Genomic DNA, 23,350 nt, shown 5'->3' on the forward strand with positions numbered 1-23,350 from the left:
AAAAACATCTTTTTTTAAGAGAAAAAGATCTTTTAAAAAAAGATATAAATTACAGTTTCTCAAAAAAAAAAATTTTTTTAATATTTCTAGTGTTTTTACTTTTACTACTAAAAATTTGCCAAATACGCTAAAAAATAAAAAAAAAAATTCATTGAAAAAAAAATTTTTTTTATCAAAATAATGGCGCCCAAACAAACACGAACAAAATCTAAGAGTGATTGATTTTTGTACTAGTTGGCCTTTGGATGATTGGATCACTGTGAAATGTGAATTCATTATTGATATTGAAACAGTAAAAAATTCCTAGCTATATATATTTGCACAATTATTATGTTACCCACTCAATTTGCTCCTGATTTGTGAGAATTCAATTGCACTTCCAATAAAATTGTGGCGCTATTTTATTTAGCAGAGCAATAAAAATTGTGGTTCTCCTTTATTTTCTTCTTTTGTGCGAAACTTTCTACTAATCGTGCAATTCATGAGTTGTAATAATTTGACTAGTGAAAACAACCTGGATAATTATAACGATAATGATAACACTTAATATTTTGCGTATAGTTTTATTATATGATTGACTAATTTCTTTGTATACCACCATTATGGCCAACGCCCAAGTCCATATTACAAATGATGAGTGATAAGAAGCTAATAATCACAATTAGATCATGATTATAATTTGGTAAATTCTATAGTGCCTATAACTTAATGTCTAACTTTGTCTAACTTACTTTTAGGGCTGCATATGGATCGGATAATATCCGCATATCCGCGGTAATTATCCGCATCCGATCCGAATTTTGCGGATATTATCCGATCCGCAGAGCCATCGGATCGGATCGGATTGCGGATTTGGCAGTGATATCCGCGGATCCGATCCGCAAATCCGCATATCCGCACATCACATATAAATAGCATAGTTTAAGAAAATAAACCCTAATGTGATATGAATTTTAGTGTGTTATTTATGAATTTTATGATATTTTGTTTTTAATTTTTTATGTTGTACTTCAACTTAGAATAATTAAACTTAAATCTTGTGTTATTATTTTGTTTTTGTTATTCAAAAGAACTATTATTGATAATATTTTAGGAGTAAATAGGCTTAAACAGATAAAAAATGAATTTTTTGGATTTTTTTGTAAATATAGTCAAATAGAATCTTAAAATAGTTATTTTTTTTAATTATGCGGATATACCCGATATCCGATCCGATCCGATTCGCAAGTATGCGGATCGGATCGGATCCGGCCTAAAAAAATGCGGATATCGTATCCGATTCGATCCGATGAGTGCAGTGCGGATCGGATAGAATTTTAGGCTATATCCGATCCGATCCGATCCGTTTGCAGCCCTACTTACTTTTTATGGTATTTTTTGAATATTTAATAATTATTTATTTTTATACTTTTAAAATTAAATATTAATTTTTAACCCTTTTTAGTAAATTAGGCAATTACTTTTAGGCACCATAGCAATCACCTTATAACTTTTGGCCCTTACTTGCATGTTGTGCCTTCAATTTGATCTCTTAATTTGTACATAAATTTTAATTTAATCAAAATTTTAGTTATTTTTATTTAATCCCTAAATTTTATGTACATGATTCATGTTAGTTTCTAAAATAATTTTTAACATATAGATATTAACAGAATACTGATGTAAAGAATTGGATACTATGTTAGACTCTGTAAAATAATGTTGTTTTAGTTTTGGTATTTAAATAGCCCAAAAATATTATAACTGATGTTTGTTAAAATTTTTTCTCACAAAACAGTATAACAAGTGATACTGTTTTGATACGACTTCAATTTTTTATTATTTGGACGCTAAAACTAAAAATGCATCATTTTACATATCCTACCATGGTGTCTGACTTTTGTGTCAATACTTCATTAATGTTTGTGTACCAAAAATTGTCTAAAGAACTAATATAAGTCATGCTTGCAAAGTTTAAAAAACTAAACAAAAATAGTTAGAACTTCAGAGATTAAATTTAAAATTTGTGTATAAATTCATGAATCAAATTGAATATTATCTCCATCTTAAAAATATATAAAAAAAATATTAGGTAATCATCAAGACTTTAATTTACTAGAATTTTCTCACCCACCAAACTAAACAATTCTCAAATTAAAATGCATAATTTCATTTGAAAAACTAATAGAAAAAAAATGAAACGAAGAATTCCCCACAGCACCATAATTCCATTGAATGGTTCGATTAAATTAATCAGCTATAATTAAGGCTATAATAATGCAACAAACTAAACTCAAGTATATCTTAAATGTTTTTATTTAAACTAGGTGGTTGTGGTGGACCTTCCAAACGAACGTAATCATACATAATGTTCTGAAATGGGGTATTGCCTCTAGCTTGTGTTAGAAAAATGGTGTTATCTCCTTCAACAAGTTTGGTTCCTTGAATGTCCACATTGAAAAGCCAATAGAGTCCATGAATTCCATGCCTTGCAATTGAGTTATCCCTTCCTATCAACCCACTTGAAAATAGAGGACGACTTGCCTTTGGATCATTAACTCGCACCTATAATTAAACAAATTAAATTATTTTATTTATCAAGTTAATATATATGAAGAAAATTTCATGTCCTAAACTATTCAAGCTGTGTTGTTAATAGTTTGACAAAATAAGCAGACCTGGAGTTCAGAAAATGTAGCGGAAGCCAAAGCCAGGCGCAGTTTATAGGTACCGGTTTTGTTTACATTGGAAAGCTGAAACTTGATCTGCCAAGTGGTTCCTTGATATGTATTGTCGTCTTTCTTCCTATAAACAATGGTGGAGAGATAGATAGCACATTTGGAAAGCAAAATTCAATTCCAAAATTAGTATGAGTATAAGTACCTTGTAACTTGGGCAAAGAACCAATCTTTGGTGTAATCACTAACTCCAACAGTGTAGATTAAATCTTTGTCGGGGTACAATTCTGCATATCTCTCCCATAATCCATATTGCCTAAATCTGTCAATAATTATGCCTCCCTTTAGATGCTATATGGTTTAATAATCAAAATGGTATTATAAATTATTAGTCAATTTAGTTATGGAAAGATCAAATGTTTTAAAGTAGTCTCAAAAAATATATAATAATAAATCAAATTAATTTTTCTGTTAATTAGATAATGATGTGTCACAAAATAATTATGTTACATGTCATTATCTAACAGATGAAAAAATAAATATGATTTACAGTTGTATTTTTTAGGAATCAATTTAAAACATTTGATCTTTGAGATTTTTATTAAAATTTGGCCAGTACTTAATTAACAAAAAAAAGTGAGTAATTTTACACTATTAAATATAATTTCACACCATTAAAAATACTAATAATGACTAATTGATGGCTACAAATTATGAAACCTACTGGCCCTTAGCACTCCTCTTATTTTGACTATCCAATATTATTATTATTATTATTATTAGAAAAAATAACAAATCGATTCTGACTTTTTGTTTCGCGGACATTTAAGTCTCTAAGAATTTAAAAATACATTTAAATCTCTAATCTCTTCAAAATTTGGACATATGGTTCCCTACAAAAGACACATTTTTTTCTGTTGAGTCTAACTGACCCAAGTGAACATGAGGGATCGATATATCCAAGTTTTGAAAAGGTCAGAAACTTAAATATATTTTCAAATTCTCGAAAACTTAAATGTCTGCTTATCAAAAGGTGAATATGACCTATTTATCATTTATTATTATTATTATTATTATTATTATTATTATTAGATGATCAAAAATCTTTTTGGTACTAAAAAATTAAACATATTTCACGTTTGTATGAAAAAGGAGACGTAAATAATTAAGGTATTAACTTTTGAGGATGATTAACGTAGAGTTTGTTGATGTATTTGGGATTTGGATCAGGAACATAGAACTCTGCAGCTACACGATCTGGAATCCCTATTTCCCAAAGTGTTGGTCCATCTCTTGGTGGCTCATAAGCAAGATCACCCAATTCAATCAAAGTAGTAGACCCTGTTTAATTTAATTAATTTTCACATATATAAATAATAATAAACCCCAAGAACAAAAAGAAAAATAGTGAAGTTGGTTATATATATATACCTTCCGCTATGGTTATAATTGAATTATTGTATTTGTAGTCTCCAATAAAACCAGGTACCCATGCATATAAATTATAGTCACCAGCTCGTACATTGCTGATGGAGAAATACCCATCTTCATCTGCTTCACTCCAGAACTGATAATTCTGTTACATATTAACAACATAATTAAGAATCAAACTCCTCAAAAATAACAACATTGGTAAAACGAAAATTAATTACTATTCAATTTTATAATTTTTGTGGAAACAGTTGCTGTATGTATCAATATAAATCGTTAAAAATAGTGATTTAAATCTATTTTTGTGAGATTTGAGATTGGAAGTGTCATTTCACATGCGCCAAATATGACACCAGTCTTGTTCACCGCTTTTGATTTTTCGTGTGGGAGAGAGAAACGTGTATGACAATATGGTGTGAGGAGAGAGGTGTTTTATTTGGGAATGGGATGACACAAATCGAAGACACCGATTTGTTTGCATTGTTTTGTTTTTTAAATAAACAATCACAAATCGACGGTCCGATTTGTGATTTCGAAAATAAAAAAAAATTAATATTGGAATCAGACCGTTCGATTTTTATTTTAACAAATAAAAAAAAATAAAAAATACAAATCGGACCCTCGGATTTGGAGTTTAATTTTTTCTTCAAGCAAATCGAATCTTTCGATTTGTAATTTATTTTTTTCATCAAACAAATCGGACCGTCCGATTTGAATAAAACACCTATAAAAAAAAACACCTAATTTTTCAATAACATTGTATTACACATATATTTAATCAATATAAAAAAAATTAGCCCTTGTTCACAACATGGGCTAGAAATGAATTAGGCCATTTTATAAGCGTTCGGAGTAAAATAATATTATAATCTATTTTACTCGTGTTTAAAACGGAGTTAATATTCAATTTGATCTTAAAAATTTAAAGTTAGATTCAAATTGATCCATAAAATTACAATTAACTCAATTTTGACTCCAAAATTTATAATAATAATTCACATTAGTCATAATAAAATTTATAATAAAAAACCTACACGTACATAATGTAAGTTAGATGATTAAATTCTTCTTTTTTAACTTTACTAATTTAATTTTGTATCTTTAAAAGATGAATTCTTTTATACCTTGCATTCTCTTTGCCATGATCCAACATCTCCAGGGGGAGCCAAACCAACATATGCACCTTTTGCTGCTATGTAGTCATCATCGCTTATATACCTTTTTTATTTACCAAAACATATATATATATATATATATATATATATATATATATATATATATATATATAAACGGTCCATGTTATTATTAGATTAATCAATTAATTCTTATAAAATCTCACATGAATTAATTTGACTTTTAAAAAATTCAACATCTCAATTTATTTAATCATTGAAAATACTAACATAGTTGGTATACTGTCACTGTTAAATATTATATAGTATTTTAAAACGTGACTTACATTATACATTAACGATGATATGTTAACAAAAAATTAACAGAAATATCACTAATTTGACTCATATTAGTATTTTTAGAGACTAAATTATATTGTTAACTCATTATAAATAAATTTCATCAAAATGCATAAGGTGATGAGGTATATATAACAGGCTAATTTTTTTTTTAAAAAAAAAAGAAACAATTGTGTGAAATCTAATATCATGGTTAATTAGTGTGTTTTTTTATATAAATTTTATTTTTTATTTTAAATAACAAATCAAACCCTTAGATTTTAAATTTAAGAGTCAGATTTTATAGTGCACAAATTAAAAATCTGATTTGTAGTGAAATAATTTTTTTTTTTGCTGCAAAATAAATCGAAAAGTTTGATTAGCATGTTTAAAAAATTTTTCAACACTGAAATACAAATATAAAAGTTAAATTTGTATATTTAAAAAAAAAATCTGATCTTCAAATTTACATATTTAAAAAAAATTGAAAACCACAAATCTGAGTCAAATTTGTGATATCAACACAAAAAAAATGCACCAAATTCTTACGTTGTTAGAAAATATTATGGAATTACAACACTAAAATTGAAAACAGAAATGTTAGAAGGTGGAAACTCAGATAAAGTCGATTTCACGTGAAGTTGATATTTGAAAGCTGTTAGATGATTTGATTAATTTGACTAAATTTTTATTCAACGGCTCTCAAGTATCAATTTCACGTGAAATCGATTTCATTTGAATTTCCATCATGTTAGAAACATAAAAATTTAACTAAAATCAATCAAAACATGTTTTATTTAGCATTTATTAACTGCTACAGTAATTAATAAATACTAAATAAAATAAATTTTAACTATTTTTTATCTTTCTAACATAACCGAACTAAAAAGCGGATAACATACCTCTCTCTAACTAATAACCTGCCAGTAACAATACCCCGTTCGTACCACTTTGGGTAATCATCTGATTCGGGAAAAGTGTAAGGCCAACTTTGTACTTCTACATTCATCTATTGCATTAGAAAGAGTAATTAATAATTAAAAAGATAATTAATTATTGTTAGATATTATACATAATTTAGCTTGATTATTCTAAATAAACCTGAAGTTTAGCATCTTCCCAGAGCATTTTATGGGGTTCAACATCACCATTATCGTCATTAGGAGAATTCAAATAAATGAAAACTGGACCAAAAACCTTCTTCCATGCTTCTCCTTCTTTGAATTTTGGCACCAAGTCCTCTCCACTATAATGGGCACTTAGAAACACCTATAATGATTACATTGTTTTGAACCGAAGAAGTTTTCAGCACCAAACATTATTTGGGATACAAAGTACTATTTCATATTTTCATGTGCTATAAATCAAGTATACAAGGAAATTATAGATACTAATCTATGTTTTAATTATTTAATGTGTGTAATTATATTAAGTAATGGGAGATTAGTTAAGTATTTTACTCTCTAATACTTAGTCTCTTATCCAAATCTAAGTCAATGTTATTATATGCATATATTTTTAATCAAGAGTATTATAAACTTTCATAAAAAAAATTGATCAAAATGGATATATATTATTTTTATTTTTTTTAGAGAATATGACATATAAGTCTTTGATTTTTTTTTTTAACAAAGACAAATAAATTTTTTTATTAAATTAAAATACAAATAGGTCTCCCACTTTTGTAAATAAAAGACACACAAGTTTTTCAGAAATTATGACTCAATATTATATTTGTTGGTTTAGAGATTGATACTAAAATTTTAGTTTTTGTCTTTTAAAATTTATATTTTAGTATCTTCAAAAAGTGACAATACAAAAAATTAAAATTTTTAAAAATAAAATTAAAATTTTAATAATATTTTATATTTAAAATATTTCTATTTTAACTAATTAATTTTAATTTTATTCTTTTGTGCAAATTAAATTCTACACACTTATTTACCATTTTCTGATGTTAATTTGTTATAGAAGCATATACTTACAGCGAGCGTGGTGGGTCCAACGTGGGAGGTTAAGTTTTGTTTGAGGGGCCCACCAGAACGGAACTCATTGCTGGGCGTAATTAGCCAAAATCCAACGGCAGGATCCATGCACACCCACCCATGAACTTGGCTATCTTTGTTGTCACATGAATATTGGTACTTGTCATCTACCTATATATTCAAATACTTCTTAATCACCTTATAAAACAAACTTTATTTTTTAATAATTTAATTTTAAAGTATTTTTAATATAAAATATTTTATAAAATTATTTAATTATATTTTTTTAAATAATTATTTATGTAATTAATATAAAATATAATTATTTTTAAAATAATATTACATGATCAACAAATATTATTATTTTTAATCAGTACTTGATTAATAATAGTTTGTATTTATATTTATAAAAATTTAACACACAAAAATATATAATTTTTGTATTTATATTTATCAAAATTTTGTATACATGAATTAATACAATTTATATTTACATTTTTTTAAGAATTTACACACATAAATATAAAATTTATTTATTAAAAATAATTTAATATTTATACTAGTCAAATAATAATAAAAAATATTCAAAATTATTAATCCTCACAAATTTCTCTTTTATTTATTTACTTGATAATATATAATTAAATATGTATAAAATTGTTTTTCATTAACTATGTATTAAAATTAAATTTTATTTTTAATATAAAATATGGTCAAAACTCAGTGCAGTTAACTTTACATGAAGTTAATAGTTGAGAGCCGTTAAATAATTTGACTTATTTGATTAAATTTTATTTAATAACTCTCAGTTATCAACTTCAACGAGAAGTTGACTACACCTCAGTTTTCACAAGTGTTATCAACCTCTCCTTTGAATTCAGGTTCAAGAGGATCGCCAAAAAGAACTGCTTCGGGATATGCAAGGGGTTGGCCTCTTGGTGGCACTCGATCATCAGGAAGAGGCATGTTTCTTTGTCGGTTATCCGCCATTGCCATATAATGGAACCTCCAAAAATATAACACACTATTCAGTCATAGCTAGTCTCTAATTAAACAAAGCATAGCATATAAGGTTAATAATTAATAATTACTTGTCTTTTCTGAGCTTGAAAGCAATTCTGGTTTCGTCAAGATTAAAAGCAGGCCACTCGCTTAAGTGTTCGTAAATAGCATATGAATAGAACCCCGAAGTACCACGAAGCATTATGAACCTATATTATATATGCATGTTATTATTAACTATAAATACTAATAACGTAATTAATAGGAATTAATGTTTAATTTAATTTCTGAAATTTTCAATATTTATTAAAATAGTTTCTGATTTAACTGCCCTGTTGTTATGAAATGTTACACTGCTAGGGTGATATTTCCAACAATAAGTGTTTAAATAGTTAATTTCTAGAACAATATATAATTAATTAATTGAAATGAGTCTAATTAACTAATTTAAAATTCATATTTAATCACATTAAAGTCTTAACTATGTCACCTTTTGTCGTTGGAAATGTCACACTTACATTTTAAAGTTCTACTATGGTTGAATTAGGAACAATTATGATGCACGGACACTGATATAAGACACGATATGGAATATACCGATACGCAAATTTTAAAATTTTATAAAATATGGAGACACGTATACATATAAAATATAAAGTATTTTTAAATAAATTGTAATGATATTTTGATATTTTATTGATATTAAAATATGAATTAATTTTTTAATTATTTTTAATGTCTTATTTTAATTATATCAAGTATTTAAAATATTTTTTGTTTTAATAAATAATAATATATACTATATCTAAATTTATTTTAAAAATATATGTTAAGAATAAGACTAGACGCTAACACGTTATGGTATTTAAGTGTGTCCAAGCATGTCCGAAGAATAATCTTTTTACTTTTTCTTAAGACACAGTTGGATCCAGCAGACACGCGTGTCGAACGAATGTCGATAAATGTCATGTCAGACACGACAATTCCGTAAAATGTCTGTGCTTTATAGGTCGAACAAAAAAAATAAATCATTTGTAAATTCAAAAACTAATTTAGTTATGTTTAAAAATCAAAGACTATTTTAACCGAATGTTAAAAAATTTAGGAACCAAACTAAACATTATTACCTCCTATTAATAATATAGAAGACAATTTATTTATATGACCTTTTATCGATATTCAAAGGAACTAGCTGGTCTTTGAGGGACACGTCCCATGTTCTTGTGAAAGAAATCTCAACTTGATCCTCATTTTCCATTATTACTTTGAAAGCGGTTCCTTTTATTCTGCATTCACAATTTCACATAACATAATAATAGCTCAATTTACTAACTTAGTCCTATTTTTTCAACTCTCAATCAATAATTCATGAAATATATATATATATATATATATATATATATATATATATATATATATATATATATATATATATCTAAAATTTATATTAATCAATTCTTTACTAAAAAAAAAAAAGAAAGCGAAATTCTTATAACGACGAATTGGCATGGTTACTTCATACATAGAAATGAAATAGATTATATGAAAATGAAAATAAAATGAAGATGAACATACACGTCAAATTTGCCAGTGGTTCCTGTAGTTGTTGGTGAGCTCCAAACAAGGTCCCAATACCTATTTACACATATCAATTTCAAAACAAATTTATGTATTAAAAAAGAACAATAAGACTACGTTTGTTTCTGAGAACAGGACAAGACTGAGAACAAAATATAAAGACACAAATTTTTGTATTCTTATATTCTATTTGGTGATAAATTAAAACAAATTATGAATATTCAATTTATTTTCATTTTTTTTTTCATTTAAAAAATTTGAAACGAAAAATATAATACTAAAAAATATAATTATGAAAAATTAACAAAAATAATATAAAAATAAAAAATAAGTTGTATTTTTTGTTAGTCTCCCCGTGTCTTTCCTATTATGATGGATACAAAATACACTAACTATGTTTGTTTGAGAAGAAAATGAAAGGAAAAAAAAGAGAGGAAAGAAAATGGGAAGGAAAATGATTATTTTTCATTGTTTGGTTGAGGAGGAAAATTAGAGAGGAAAGAAAATAGATGGAAAAAAACTGGTGGGACCCACTAATTTTTTTTTCTCTCCAACATTGGAAAGAAAATGGAGAGAAAACTAATGTTTCTCTCTCTACTTCCAATACTACCCCTTCATTTTTTTAATATATTTTATAATATATGGATAAAATTGTCTTTTTATAACATTTCTTTTCTTCTTACTTTCCTTCCATCCAAACACATCTAAAGAAAATAAAAATCCACCTAATTTCTTTGCTTTCTTTTTTTTCCTTTCTATTTTCTTCCTCTCTATTTCTTTCCTAAATCTTTGGACACAGTACCTGTCTTCTCAGTGTCCTGTCTCGGTAAACAACGACAGCCTAAATGAAGAACTAGGTTGTAAATAAAGTATTTCTATATTATACCCTCTATTAGATTCGTCATTCAAAACTTCAAGCAAGTTGTCGATTCCATTATACTGAATTCCAGTCACTATTCCTTCTGGATTTGAAATCGTTACTCTTACTATGCCATTCTCCACCACCACCTGCACATCAATGAACAAAATGAAAATAAATAAATAAATAAATAAATAATGAAAATTTTAATATAATATTAATGCATACATACATGACGATCTTGAATGGTGAGTTGCACCCCGAGTAGTGTTGTCATGGTGATAATACAATTCCTCAGAGATTTGAGTTGAGCAACGAAATGCAGATTCAGAGTAGTTTGAAAGTGGTTGAGAATGAATTATCTTTCTTATAAGGTAGAATATGAATAGAAAGAATATAATGAACTGGGTTTGGAAAATAATAAAAGAGTTTGTACAGTTATTATTACATATATAGTGTACGCCATGAATTCATGATGAAGAGGAACTTAAATAGATTGGTTATTAGTGTAGGTTCCTTGGACCGAAAAGAAAGCAATATTGTTGTTTAATAATCTCTTTACTTAGTCGCCACAGTTAATAGATAAAAGGCGTGCGATTGAAGAAGCAGTGTGTGGCATTATGGGGATTAAGACTAAGATATAAATATTATGTGTCTCTTCATTTGTTTTGGTTTCTTTTTGCCGAGGGGAAGTTTTGAGCCACATCCTTCATCATCGCTTTACAAAGCACTTTTTAAACATGTATTTTTAATAAAATTCAAAACACAATGTTGGAGGTAGGTGACTTCTTGTTCAATGCAAAGGGACACAGAAAATGCAATACCAAGGTTTAATAGAAGGTGAACTTCAATTAATAAATAAGGGGTCAAAAACCACCGATAAATGTAAACATTAGGACATCTAAGGAAATGCAAGGAGTTGTTTATTGTGTACTAAAGTGAAGGGTAAAGTATACTTTTTGTCTTTGAAATTTGGCAAGAATTTTAAAAATATTCCTAAGTTTTATTTTGTTTCAATTTTGTCCCACAAGTTTTTTATTTGCATCAAATATATCATGGCGACTAATTTTTTAAAAAATTTAGAACCAATTCAACAACAATTTCATAAGAACGACCTTCAATGCAAACAAATCAAACATAATTGTTATACATTGCTGGATTTGTTTTGAATTTTTTGTAAATTTAGCTGTCGAAAGATATTTGATACAAATAAAAAACTTTTAAGACAAAATTAAAACAAAATAAAATTTAAAAATATTTTTAAAATTTTTACTAAATTTTAGGGACAAAAAATATATATTACCTTACGTGAAAGTTTAAACATCAAATCAATTTCTAGTTTTAAGTATTTCAAATACAATATAACAATCTAAAATCAGAAATTCTCATCTGTCCAATCCGGCCATGTTTGACATCTTGGCACCAATTGAATGAAAGATTTCCATTTCCAGTAAAAAAATCTAAAATTAGAAATTCTCATGTTGCACACTCTATTAAAATATTCACATCAATAATGGAAAATGTCAAATTATGTGAACTTAGATATCTTAAAAAAAAAAAGTCACAACCTAGGATAAAATCCCACATTATTCATGATCTGTATTAAAAAAAAAAAAAAAAAAAATCAACGTTCGATCTGCCTGTTTCATGAATGATGGTCGATGAAGTAGTCAAAACTAATCAAATAAACATAAATATTAATTTATCACGTATAAAGTCATTCTAGAATGTTTCTACATCTTAAATCTACTTACAGAGTAAAAGAAAAAAAGAACAATAAATATACATACCAATATGTTGAAAATACAATACATACATGCATTACTATGTTGTTCCATTTAATCAGTTTCCAACACTTAGCTTAAAGATGTTTAATTTGGAATCAAGGTGGTCCTTCCATACGAATATAATCATACATGATACCCTGGAAACAATTGTTGCAACGTGGTTGAGTAAAATATAAAGTGTTGGGGCCATTTATAAGAAGAGAACCAGGTACATTCACACTGTACAGCCAATAGAGTCCATGAATTCCATGTCTTGCAATCGAGTTATCCCTCCCTATTAGCCCAGTCGTAAACACAGGACGCCTTGCATTCGGATCATTTACTCGAATCTTCGCAAAAAAATATGCAAAAAGACAAGTTTATTACAACCTCAATCTCTTCTATGACAAAGATATGGAGGACAAAATCATCCCTCGGAATTTAAAAATGTAACAAAATTGCGCCTACCATTTTAAAAAGGGAGACAGTCATTGTTTCATACATCTGTGGAAGAACTAGTATGTCTGTACTAATTTTTTAAGAGATTATTTTGCCTCTTGTTTTTGGTTAGGGACGAGATTGAGTACTTATTCTTTTGTCAATCCAAATATCGTTTACATCCAACAAAGCATTATGCATATATGTAAGAGGAAAAAGTTTTACCTGCAATTCAGCTAATGTTGCAGATGCAATTGCAACTCTCAGTGTATAAGTACTTCCTTGAACCACATCATTGAGTTCAAACTTGATTTGCCAAGTTGTTCCTTGATGGGTATTATCCTCTTTCTTTCTGCAGTTATATACAAGCTTGAAAAATTAATATATAATGTAAGAGTGTCACTTCAAACAAGAAAAGAAACTTCTTTTGTAGATGTGAGGTCACTAGGAACATCTTTAGCCATGCTATTAAGATGAACAATGTTCAAAGAATTATACCTAGGAATATGGGCATAAAACCAATCTCTCCTATAGTCACTGACACCAACCGTGTAAACCAAATCTGATTCCGGATACAATTCTGTATACCTTTCCCATAATCCGTACTGTCTGAACCTACAAGTTGAGAGAAAAAAAAGGAAGATCAAAGAATAGATCAATTTAAAATTTGAAGAAAAGAAAAAGAAAACTTAATCAACCAATTTAGAAAGGAGACATAAGAGGCTAACCTTTCAGGATGGTTGATAAAAAGCTTATTAATATGTTCTGGCTTGGGATCAGGAACATAAAATTCTGCAGCAGTTCGATCAGGAATACCTATTTCCCACAATGTTGGACCAACCCTTGGAGGCTCATATACCAGTTCACCCACTTCAATATTAGAACCTGTGCAGTAATTCTAGTAAGCATACATTTTTGGCAAGATGGCAAAATATTTCAAGTTTCACTAAGCTATGGAACCTGGGGTTATCTTCATCAAATCATCCAATTTGTAGTCCCCAACAAAACCAGGAACCCAGGCATAAAGGTTATAGTCGCCAGCACGTATGTTCCTGATTGTAAAAAATCCATTCTCATCTGCTCTGGTCCAGAATTGATAGTGCTGGCAGGATGAAATTTTAAATAAGTATATGTCAACATTATTGTTTCTCAGAAGCATTAAAGAAATAAAAATGAGGAAGTTTTGGAATAATGAAACACTCTAATTCCATTTCTTTGAATCTTGATTCACCTGATTCATGAATTAAAATTTTCAGTCAAAAAGGAAGAAGTTACATATCAGAGCATTTATCAGATCCTGTGACTACCAATGCAAGTGATTTGTGCGTTAAGGTTACTTTCTTTCTGATGAATATTAATACATTATTAAAACATTAATTAGTTGTTTCGAACTACTCAATCAAGGTAACAAATCTTTATATCAAAGAGACTCCCAATTTCATCTTAGCCCTTACCATAGAGCAACACTTGTTCAAAGTAAATCAGGAACGTCACAGAGAATGAGAGAATATTTAAGAAAACTTCAATAGCCCCCCTGTCACTCCAATATTATTTTCCAAAATAATAATAAAAATAAGCAGAACCAAAAATGACAGTTAAGCATGAAGAGAAATGTGCACTGATCAGGTGCTCATGCAATTAGGCTTATAGATACTGCATGTGTTTTTTTGTTGTTTTATTTATTTAAGCCTTCAATAAGTGCAAAGGAAAAACACCTTGCATTCTCTTTGCCATGACCCGGCATCTCCTGGCAGGGCTAGACCAACATAAGCACCATTTGCAGATATTAAGTCTGTGCTAACATATCTGGACATTATAGTTAGAACAGCTCAATCAACTTCTCATATATGAGACAATGAACAATAAAAGATTTCTCAAGATACGAAAAGTTGTTTATTAAGATATCATAGTAGTTAAGAAATAAACTGGAAGCATTCTGTGCCAGTATTCAAAGCACCACTGTAACAATAAGATTCACATCCAATAATCAAAAGTGAAAACCTCAAGAAGTTCTGTGTCGCAAAATAGGAGTATCTTCCATATGCTTACCTGTCTAAGACGAGCAGTCTGCCACCAACGTTGCCCCTTTGATCCGACTTTGGAAAATCCTCTGAAGCTGGGAAAGAATATGGCCAGCTTTGAACTTCATTCATCATCTAAATATCAACTCATAGAAGAATTTATCTTACAACTTCTTCATCCAACTGAATGGTATCATCTATTTCATAACAATGGTATAATAGGAAAATGAGCATACCTGTATTTTGGCGTCCTCCCAGAGCCAATGTGGGTCATCACCAACTGGTCCAGAATTAAGATATATGAATACTGGACCAAAAACCTTCTTCCATGGTTCACCATCTTTGAATTTGGGGTTCAAATCTTGCCCCGCATAGTGACCACTAAGAAACATCTGATCATGCAAATTTAACGAAACATATTATAGTTGATAATAATCAGGTCAACTGATCTCAACTAGTAACACTCATTGTATGAAAGCATTGCAGGGAAAATCTCATCAAACTTGAGTTTATTAACTTACTGCAAGTGTGGTGGGGCCTACATGAGAGGTCAAATTCTGCTTGTGCGGTCCACCAGAACGAAACTCATCACTTGGTGTGATCTGCCAAAATCCCACTGGTGGATTGAAAGATATCCACCCATGGACTTTATTATCTATGTTGTCGCAGGAATATTGATACTTGTCATCCACCTGGGAACCAAAGAATCATAGATAAAGACAATGAAACTCTTCATACTACATGCAAAGGAAAAATATGCATCTCCTCTTCAACTAGCCACATGATGAGACCATTTGAAAACTGTAATACACGTAGGCAAAGTGATTTCCACAAATGGGAAGGAGCAAACTAAAGTTAACCATAATTATCATTAAATTGTGTGCGAAGGAAAAAACTTCAATGTTCCAATGCCAAATGGGTTTCAGTGAATTTGGCGAACTGATGTTCAAGTTGTTCAAGGAAATAAGTAACAAACATTTTGACTTGATTGAGCTAAATAGCATCAAAAGGACTTTTTTTTAAGTTTCCACATGGCATTACTGCAGCATTCATTCCTTGCTTCAAATATCAGTTGCAAATGTAAGATCAGATGTGCATACATGCAAATAAGACCTATAAGAAGTAGATTACTACAGAAACATACAATTAGAAGGTTTGTACAGGAAAAAATGAGTACAATAAGTACCTCATCTTTCAGTTGAGGATCCTTGGGATTGACTAATTTGACAGCTTCTGGGTATGCCAAGGTTTGGCATCTCCCTGGTAATCGATCATCCGGAAGAGGCATAAGCCTTCGCCTGTTGTCTGCCATAGCCATGTATTGAAACCTGTATACTTGCTTGTTAAATTGGATGAACATTCAAAATAAAAAATGACTGAATGTTGTCTGCTACAACCATCTCTACTGAACTGATGTACATGCTTCTGCTAATTTTGTCCCTAGAGTAGCACAAAAATAGCAATATTTGAAATAACTAAATTATTGGCAAATGGTTAAATCCTAAAGAATTATTTGGAATTAAAATTTTCAGTTTTCACTAAACAAAACTTTACAAAGTCTTGTTAACATATAAAAATATGGCAAACACATGGAATGAGAAGGACAATCTTACATGTGTTTTCTAAGCTTGAAAGTGATCCTTGTTTCACTAAGATCAAAGTCTGGCCATCCACTTAAGTGCTCATAAATTCCATAAGAGTAGAAGCCTGATGAACCTCGGAGCAGTATGAATCTGAAATTGATCACCCACAGTAATTAATCCTGAACTTAGGATTTCAAGAAGGTAATGAATAATAAGCAAAGTCTTGAGCAAGGGACCTTTTGTCAATGTTTAAGGGGACAAACTTTCCCTCAAGAGAAGGATCCCACATTCTTGTAAACGAAACCTCAACTTGTTCATCATTTTGAACTATAACTCTGAAAAACGTTCCTTGAATCCTGGAGCATAACATCTTCAGTTCACATTCGTTTCAAATATTATCCTTATAAGAAATTATTGAACACATAATATTGAAGAAAGAAACACACAGCAAAACAGAGGGGTTAGGGAAATTGTATATATTTCTACTCAGGTGCGACATAAAAGCCACTCCCGATTTAGTTATGAAACCTAGTAAGTAGTCGCATTTGAATATAGCTTTATTGAGAATTGACTTGGTGGCATAATATCAAACACTGACACCATGCAGTTACAAAGAAGATACTGTTGCCATACACATCAAAAGTTCCTTTGATTCCTGGTGCACCCCAAACAAGATCCCAGTACCTAAAAATCCAATTTAAAACAAAATTAGTTCCCAACTTGAAAAAGGTAACACCTACTTGAATTTCAACAAGGACATCAAGTAAATTTGCACTGCTCTCTCTATAAAGCAAAGCAAATTCACCAACACATATATTGTCTTTTGTTCTTTCTTTTTTCGTGCTTTCATACCTTCCAAGAATATAATGGTTTATGTTTTCAAGACTCTGAAGAAAAAACAAAAAACTAAAAACAAAAGAGACAATTCCATTAAATTCCTTTTTTTTTTGTCTTCATAAAATTTTGAAACCAATAACAGCACTTCAAAACGAAAACAGAAACCAAATAGTCCGAAGTCTAAACTACTTAAGAGATAGAAATAGAGAACCTAAATGAAATTTATGCATCATTGAAAGCACATACCCTCTATTAGTCTCCTTGTTGAGAACTTCAAGCAAATTATCAACACCATTATATGCTATCCCAGTAACAATTCCACCTGGATTCGATAACGTCACTTGAACTATACCATTATCCATCACCACCTGCTCATTCCAAATAACTAAACATTTAGAACAAGAAACAAAAACATAACAATAGAAAGCGAAGCAATTAATTGTGTTGAGCTTACATAGCGATCTTGAATGTGCAACCGCACCCCTTGGGTAGACATAGTGATCCTTCTTCCTTTTTCTTCTTCTCACCAACACCACAAAAATCTCAGTGTCCGAGTTACAAAAAAATAAAAAATAAAAATAAAACATGAACCGATATTTTAGTACTCACTCCAAATTTTCAACGAAATGTGAAGAATGATTTCACCAGTTGATGAGAACAAGCGCGAATTATGAAAATCGTGTTACTATGCAAGGTGCATACATTTCTCAAATAAATAAATACAGAAGAGGTTTAAGTGCTCATTTAATTGATTTGAAAGTGATTGGATTGCGATTAAATGAGATGATTTAACAGCCATACGGAGTTAGTTATTCGGAGAGAGAGAAAGAAAGAGAAACTTTTGAATGCAGCGAGAAATTAACGTTCGGTGAAATTATATTGTTGACAAAGAAAGCTATTTACGAAAACGGAGGAGGAGCCATGGATCAGTTCTAATACGGTGTCGTGTGGTTGTTTTTGTTCTCATCGCTGCTGGCGGCCTGGCGCAATTTTTTTCCGACGAAAAATGAGTGAGTAGTTGGAAAAATGAAAAAGGCCGGGTGACACGTGGCTTCTGTAGATTCGAGAGAAGCTTTACGGTGATTGGAAACTAGGGGTGTCCGCAGATCGGATCGGATCGGATATGGCCAAAAATTCGATCCGATCCGCACAATTTTCATCGGATCAGATCGGATATCGGATATATCCGCATAATTAAACCTTCTCTTTTTAATCATATTTCTATGTAAAAGAATTCGATAAAAATATTTCTTTCATACTTTTAAACTTATTTATTTCTAAAATATTTTTAATCAAGCTCTCTCTAAATAACAAAAATAAAATAATACAATATATGAATAATAATTACTAACTAAAACATACAAACAAGTAAATATAATACCAAATATATATATATTTATTTATTTTTTAATTATTATAGTGCGGATCTGCGGATTCGCGGATCGGATACGCGAATGTAAAGCAGATATCCGCAATCCGATCCGCAAAGGGTGCGGATCCGATCCGATCCGATCCGATCAATTTGCGGATCGGATCGTATCCGCAATTTTCGGATCGGATGCGGATATTTACCACGGATCTGCGAATACGATCTGATTCATGGACACCCCTGTTGAAAACTTGAGTAAGACCTAATTAAGTCCCAAGGATTTTCTTAATAATTTAATTGGCATTGCTAGAACTAGAGTTTTAATAATAATAATTATATAATGATGAAAGTAATTAATTTTTTTATTTTATTTAAAAATTTTCTGAATAAATAAATTTAATTAAATAATTATATAATTTTTTTTGTATTAATTAATACATCAAAATTAAATTATTTTTTAAAAAACCTTTAGTCCCAAAAATATTTAATATATAAATATATCTCCAATTTTTAATTCCGTTTATTAAAATAGTCTCCACTTAAATTTGAGGCACTTTGCTCCACTAAAATATTAAAAAATATTAATAATTATTGATTTATAAATATATAGCAAAAGAATAATAATATGTTCAGTTGGGACAAACTGGACAAACTTTGGTCATTGAATGAAGGGCAATTTACCCAAATAAATAAATTAGGTGAAAATTTTACTTAAATACACAAAACAGAAATCTCTTATGTACATGTGCATTTTTACACTTCTATGTAAATCGTGGGAAGCTACCACGGTTTCTGATTTTAACATAAACCGTGGCAAGCTACCACGGATTATAGTGTTTGTGGTTTGTGTGTAAACCGTGGCAAGTTCCCACAGTTTATGAAGGAGGAATTTTTATTATAAACCATTTATTTTTAGATGTTTGATTGCATCAATGTGGTATCATTTAGACTGCGCATGATAATTGTGACAGAATACATGTATATAATAGAAGCTCAAACAGCTTAAACTATCAAATACATAGCAGATAATATATTAGACAATTCTTAAACCTTTTTAACTATCATTTCCTGTTACTTCATTATTGTGTCATGTCATGCACCCAACAAAACTAATCTAATGTAATCTAATCTTCACTCTCAAATCTCAATATTCACTGCTCAATACACAATAGTAAAACAATTTTGTTAACACATTCATCGTATTTTTTTTTAAGTTTTGGATTATAAAATTAAAGTATCAATTATATGTATAAAATATATATTAAAATGTAAAATATATATTAAAAATAAATAAAATAATATATATTTATACAAAAATATATAATAATTGATTATATATATATATATATAAAGTTTTTTTTTTTTTGAAAAAATACAATATCAAATTTTTGAAATGTTAGACAATGAGTACAATAACTTTTAAAGAAATTTTTTGGCTTTTTAGGACAAAAAAAATATTCTTCTTAAATTAACATTAGATCTCTGACAAGTACTCTTGAAACCTCATTAGATCTAATGTTAATTTAAGAATTTTTTTTTGTCCTAAAAAGCCAAAAAAATTTCTTAAAAGTTATTGTACTCATTGTCTAACATTTCAAAAATTTGATATTATATTATTTTATTTATTTTTAATATATATTTTACATTTTAATATATATTTTATACATATAATTGATACTTTAATTTTATAATCCAAAACTTAAAAAAAATACTATGAATGTTTTAACAAAATTGTTTTACTATTGTGTATTGAGCAGTGAGTATTGAGATTTGAGAGTGAAGATTAGATTACATTAGATTAGTTTTGTTGGGTGCATGACATGACACAATAATGAAGTAACAAAAAATGATAGTTAAAAAGGTTTGAGAATTGTCTAATATATTATCTGCTATGTATTTGATAGTTTAAGCGGTTTGAGCTTCTATTATATACATGTATTCTGTCACAATTATCATGTGCAGTCTAAATGATACCACATTGATGCAATCAAACATCTAAAAATAAATTGTTTATAATAAAAATTTCTCCTTCATAAACCGTGGGAGCTTGCCACGGTTTATGCTTAGCTTTCTCTCTTCGTAAACCGTTGGAGCTTGCCACGGTTTACACACAAACCACAAACACCATAATCCGTGGTAACTTACCACGGTTTATGTTAAAATCAGAAACCGTGGTAGCTTTCCACGGTTTACATAGAAGCATGAAAATGCACATGTATGTAAGGAATTTCTGTTTTGTGTATTTGAGTAAAGCTTTCACCCAATTTATTTATTTAGGTAAATTGCCCTCGAATGAAATTACAGATTTAGCTCTAACTTAAAAGTAACTTAGGTCTTTTTTTTAAGATAAATCGTTTTTTTTTTTCTCTTTTTATTAGAGTAAAATATTGTTTTTGTTCACAATTCGGGATAATTTTTAAAGTTGTCCCTAACGTTTCAATTATCCTATTTAAGTCCTTAACGTTTTAAAATTGACTCAATTTTGTTCTCTCGTTAGGGATCTGTTAACAGAATTGACGGCGGGACAAAATTGAGACGATTTTGAAACGTTAGGGACTTAAATAAGACGAAAACGTTGGGGACAAAAATGATACAGAGAAATAAATTTTAATTTTATCCTTCAATAATATCAATTTTTTACTATATATAGTATTCAATTATTTTTTAATCACATCTAAGTAAATTACACTTAATCATATTACTTTCATTTTAAATAAATTAATTTTTTTTATAATTTTACTCTTAAAGATTTTTAGTTATCATGAAATATTTGTAGAATAACTAGTATATAAACTTACAGAAAAAAATAATATATATACAATAAAATATAAATTATACCTTTTGTCTCTAATGTATTAAAATTCTTTAAAATTATAAAAAAATAAATTTATTTAAAATGAAAGTAATGTGATTAAGTGTAATTTATTTAGATGTAATTAAAAAATAATTGAATACTATGTACGGTAAAAATTAATATTATTGAAAGATAAAATTAAATTAAAATTTATTTTTATGTATCGTTTTTGTCCCTAACGTTTTCGTCCTATTTAAGTCCCTAACGTTTTAAAATCGTCTCAATTTTGTTCCGTCGTCAATTCTGTTAACGGATCCCTAACGGCAGGACAACATTGAATTAATTTTCAAACGTTAAGGACTTAAATAGGACAATTGAAATATTAGGGACAATTTTAGAACTTATCCCAAACTTTAGAGACAAAAACAATATTTTGTTCTTTTTATTAATAATAATTGGATATTACCTTTTTATAGTACGTATAAGATTAATTACCAATTTTTGTGGTAGTAGAAATAAAATTGGTTTTACTTGTGTGAGAAGGGATTGAAGTAATAATTAACAACAAAGCTGCATGGGAGTTTTAATTAGTAATAATGTTTTTTTTTTTATGGAGATTTCACTGCACCTTGAGAGGAATTCAAAGAGTACTTGTTAAATTTAACTTTGTATTGAAACTATAACATAAATTAATATATTAATTCAATAAGAAAATATGATACGGTAATGCTATATGCACAAGTATTTTTGTAATCAAATTCAATTAAATAGGTATAAATTGAATAGAAAAAAAGTGTAAATATATCAGTGTTGTAAATATATCAGTGTTTTTTCATTTTTCCCTTTTTTCAGTACAAAAATCTTTGTTGGAGAATACAAAAATTTATTAATACAGCACAAAAAATTTTGTACGTAGCACATAAATTTTTGCCACAAATATATTTTGTTAATTGGGTAAGTTAATGTATTAAACATGTGGTTTAAAAATTTGTGTTGTATATCAAAATTTTTATATTATGTATCAAAATTTATGTTGTACACTAAAATTTATGTGCTATGCATATTTTGTTGGTTGAGTGTCAATGTTTTAGACATGTGATTTTTCAAAAAATTTTGTATTGTGCACCAAATTTTTTTTGTTCTAGTTTTCTGAATATATATCAGGAAAAAAGAAGATAAAGACCACGAGAATGATGATGATGATAATAAAGGAAGATGAAGAAAAAGAACTAAGAAAAAAAATTAAAATATTAAACAACAATGAAAAAAGGACAACCATGAAGTTGATTACCAAATTTTAAGTTTAGTTTTCTAAATATAAATGAGTGATTTTCTTAAGGAGAAAATTGATTCAAATAATAAAACATTTCATCTAGCTATTAATATTATTTATTTTAAAATTATGTATTATTTCTTTATTTTAACGTTTAAATAATCTTATCTCTAGCATCTATTTTAGTTAAGATAATATTTAATATCATTAGTATTGTAATAAATAGACTTTACAATTGAATTGAAAATAATAAATAATTGAATAATTGTTTGTAGAATATATGAAAAAAGTTTATATTTAATCATG

At 28.6% G+C, this 23,350-nt stretch overlaps 2 protein-coding genes across 2 annotated transcripts; both read right to left on the reverse strand.

The window, feature by feature from the left end:
- Nucleotides 1-2,072: 2,072 nt before the first annotated feature.
- LOC110264424 (uncharacterized) lies at nucleotides 2,073-11,577 on the reverse strand. The gene is made up of 15 exons (XM_088492962.1): nucleotides 11,196-11,577; nucleotides 10,991-11,112; nucleotides 10,102-10,161; nucleotides 9,693-9,812; nucleotides 8,616-8,735; nucleotides 8,389-8,530; nucleotides 7,525-7,695; nucleotides 6,641-6,808; nucleotides 6,442-6,548; nucleotides 5,213-5,306; nucleotides 4,089-4,233; nucleotides 3,836-3,998; nucleotides 2,863-2,979; nucleotides 2,658-2,784; nucleotides 2,073-2,544 (listed from the first exon to the last, which is right to left on the reverse strand). The coding sequence occupies exons 1-15, from the start codon at nucleotides 11,238-11,240 to the stop codon at nucleotides 2,284-2,286; spliced, it is 1,962 nt and encodes a 653-aa protein (XP_088349088.1). The 5' UTR covers nucleotides 11,241-11,577; the 3' UTR covers nucleotides 2,073-2,283.
- Nucleotides 11,578-12,640: 1,063 nt separating this feature from the next.
- Nucleotides 12,641-18,655, reverse strand: LOC107606232 (uncharacterized). Its single transcript, XM_016308252.3, has 16 exons — nucleotides 18,218-18,655; nucleotides 18,063-18,127; nucleotides 17,855-17,976; nucleotides 17,405-17,455; nucleotides 17,008-17,127; nucleotides 16,802-16,921; nucleotides 16,375-16,516; nucleotides 15,710-15,880; nucleotides 15,425-15,580; nucleotides 15,217-15,323; nucleotides 14,883-14,973; nucleotides 14,128-14,269; nucleotides 13,896-14,052; nucleotides 13,666-13,782; nucleotides 13,393-13,519; nucleotides 12,641-13,079 (listed from the first exon to the last, which is right to left on the reverse strand). Exons 2-16 carry the CDS (start codon nucleotides 18,102-18,104, stop codon nucleotides 12,846-12,848), a joined length of 1,899 nt encoding a protein of 632 aa, XP_016163738.1. The 5' UTR covers nucleotides 18,105-18,127; nucleotides 18,218-18,655; the 3' UTR covers nucleotides 12,641-12,845.
- Nucleotides 18,656-23,350: the final 4,695 nt, after the last annotated feature.

Source organism: Arachis ipaensis, chromosome B7 (assembly GCF_059453495.1).
Source record: "Arachis ipaensis isolate K30076 ecotype BB chromosome B7, ASM5945349v1, whole genome shotgun sequence".
Lineage (NCBI taxonomy): Eukaryota > Viridiplantae > Streptophyta > Magnoliopsida > Fabales > Fabaceae > Arachis > Arachis ipaensis.

Bases quoted from the DNA above. Each gene is read 5' to 3' on its own strand.
- LOC110264424 (XM_088492962.1), bottom strand. From the start codon at position 11,240: ATGACAACACTACTCGGGGTGCAACTCACCATTCAAGATCGTCAT. The intron at 4,234-5,212 runs GTATAAAAGAAT...AATATGTAACAG, and splicing joins CATGGCAAAGAGAATGCAAG to AATTATCAGTTCTGGAGTGA. The intron at 2,980-3,835 runs GTTAATACCTTA...AATTATTGACAG, and splicing joins TACGTTAATCATCCTCAAAA to ATTTAGGCAATATGGATTAT.
- LOC107606232 (XM_016308252.3), bottom strand. From the start codon at position 18,104: ATGTCTACCCAAGGGGTGCGGTTGCACATTCAAGATCGCTAT. The intron at 14,270-14,882 runs GTGTTTTTCCTT...TCATCCTGCCAG, and splicing joins CATGGCAAAGAGAATGCAAG to CACTATCAATTCTGGACCAG. The intron at 13,520-13,665 runs GTATAATTCTTT...ATATAACTGCAG, and splicing joins TTTTATGCCCATATTCCTAG to AAAGAAAGAGGATAATACCC.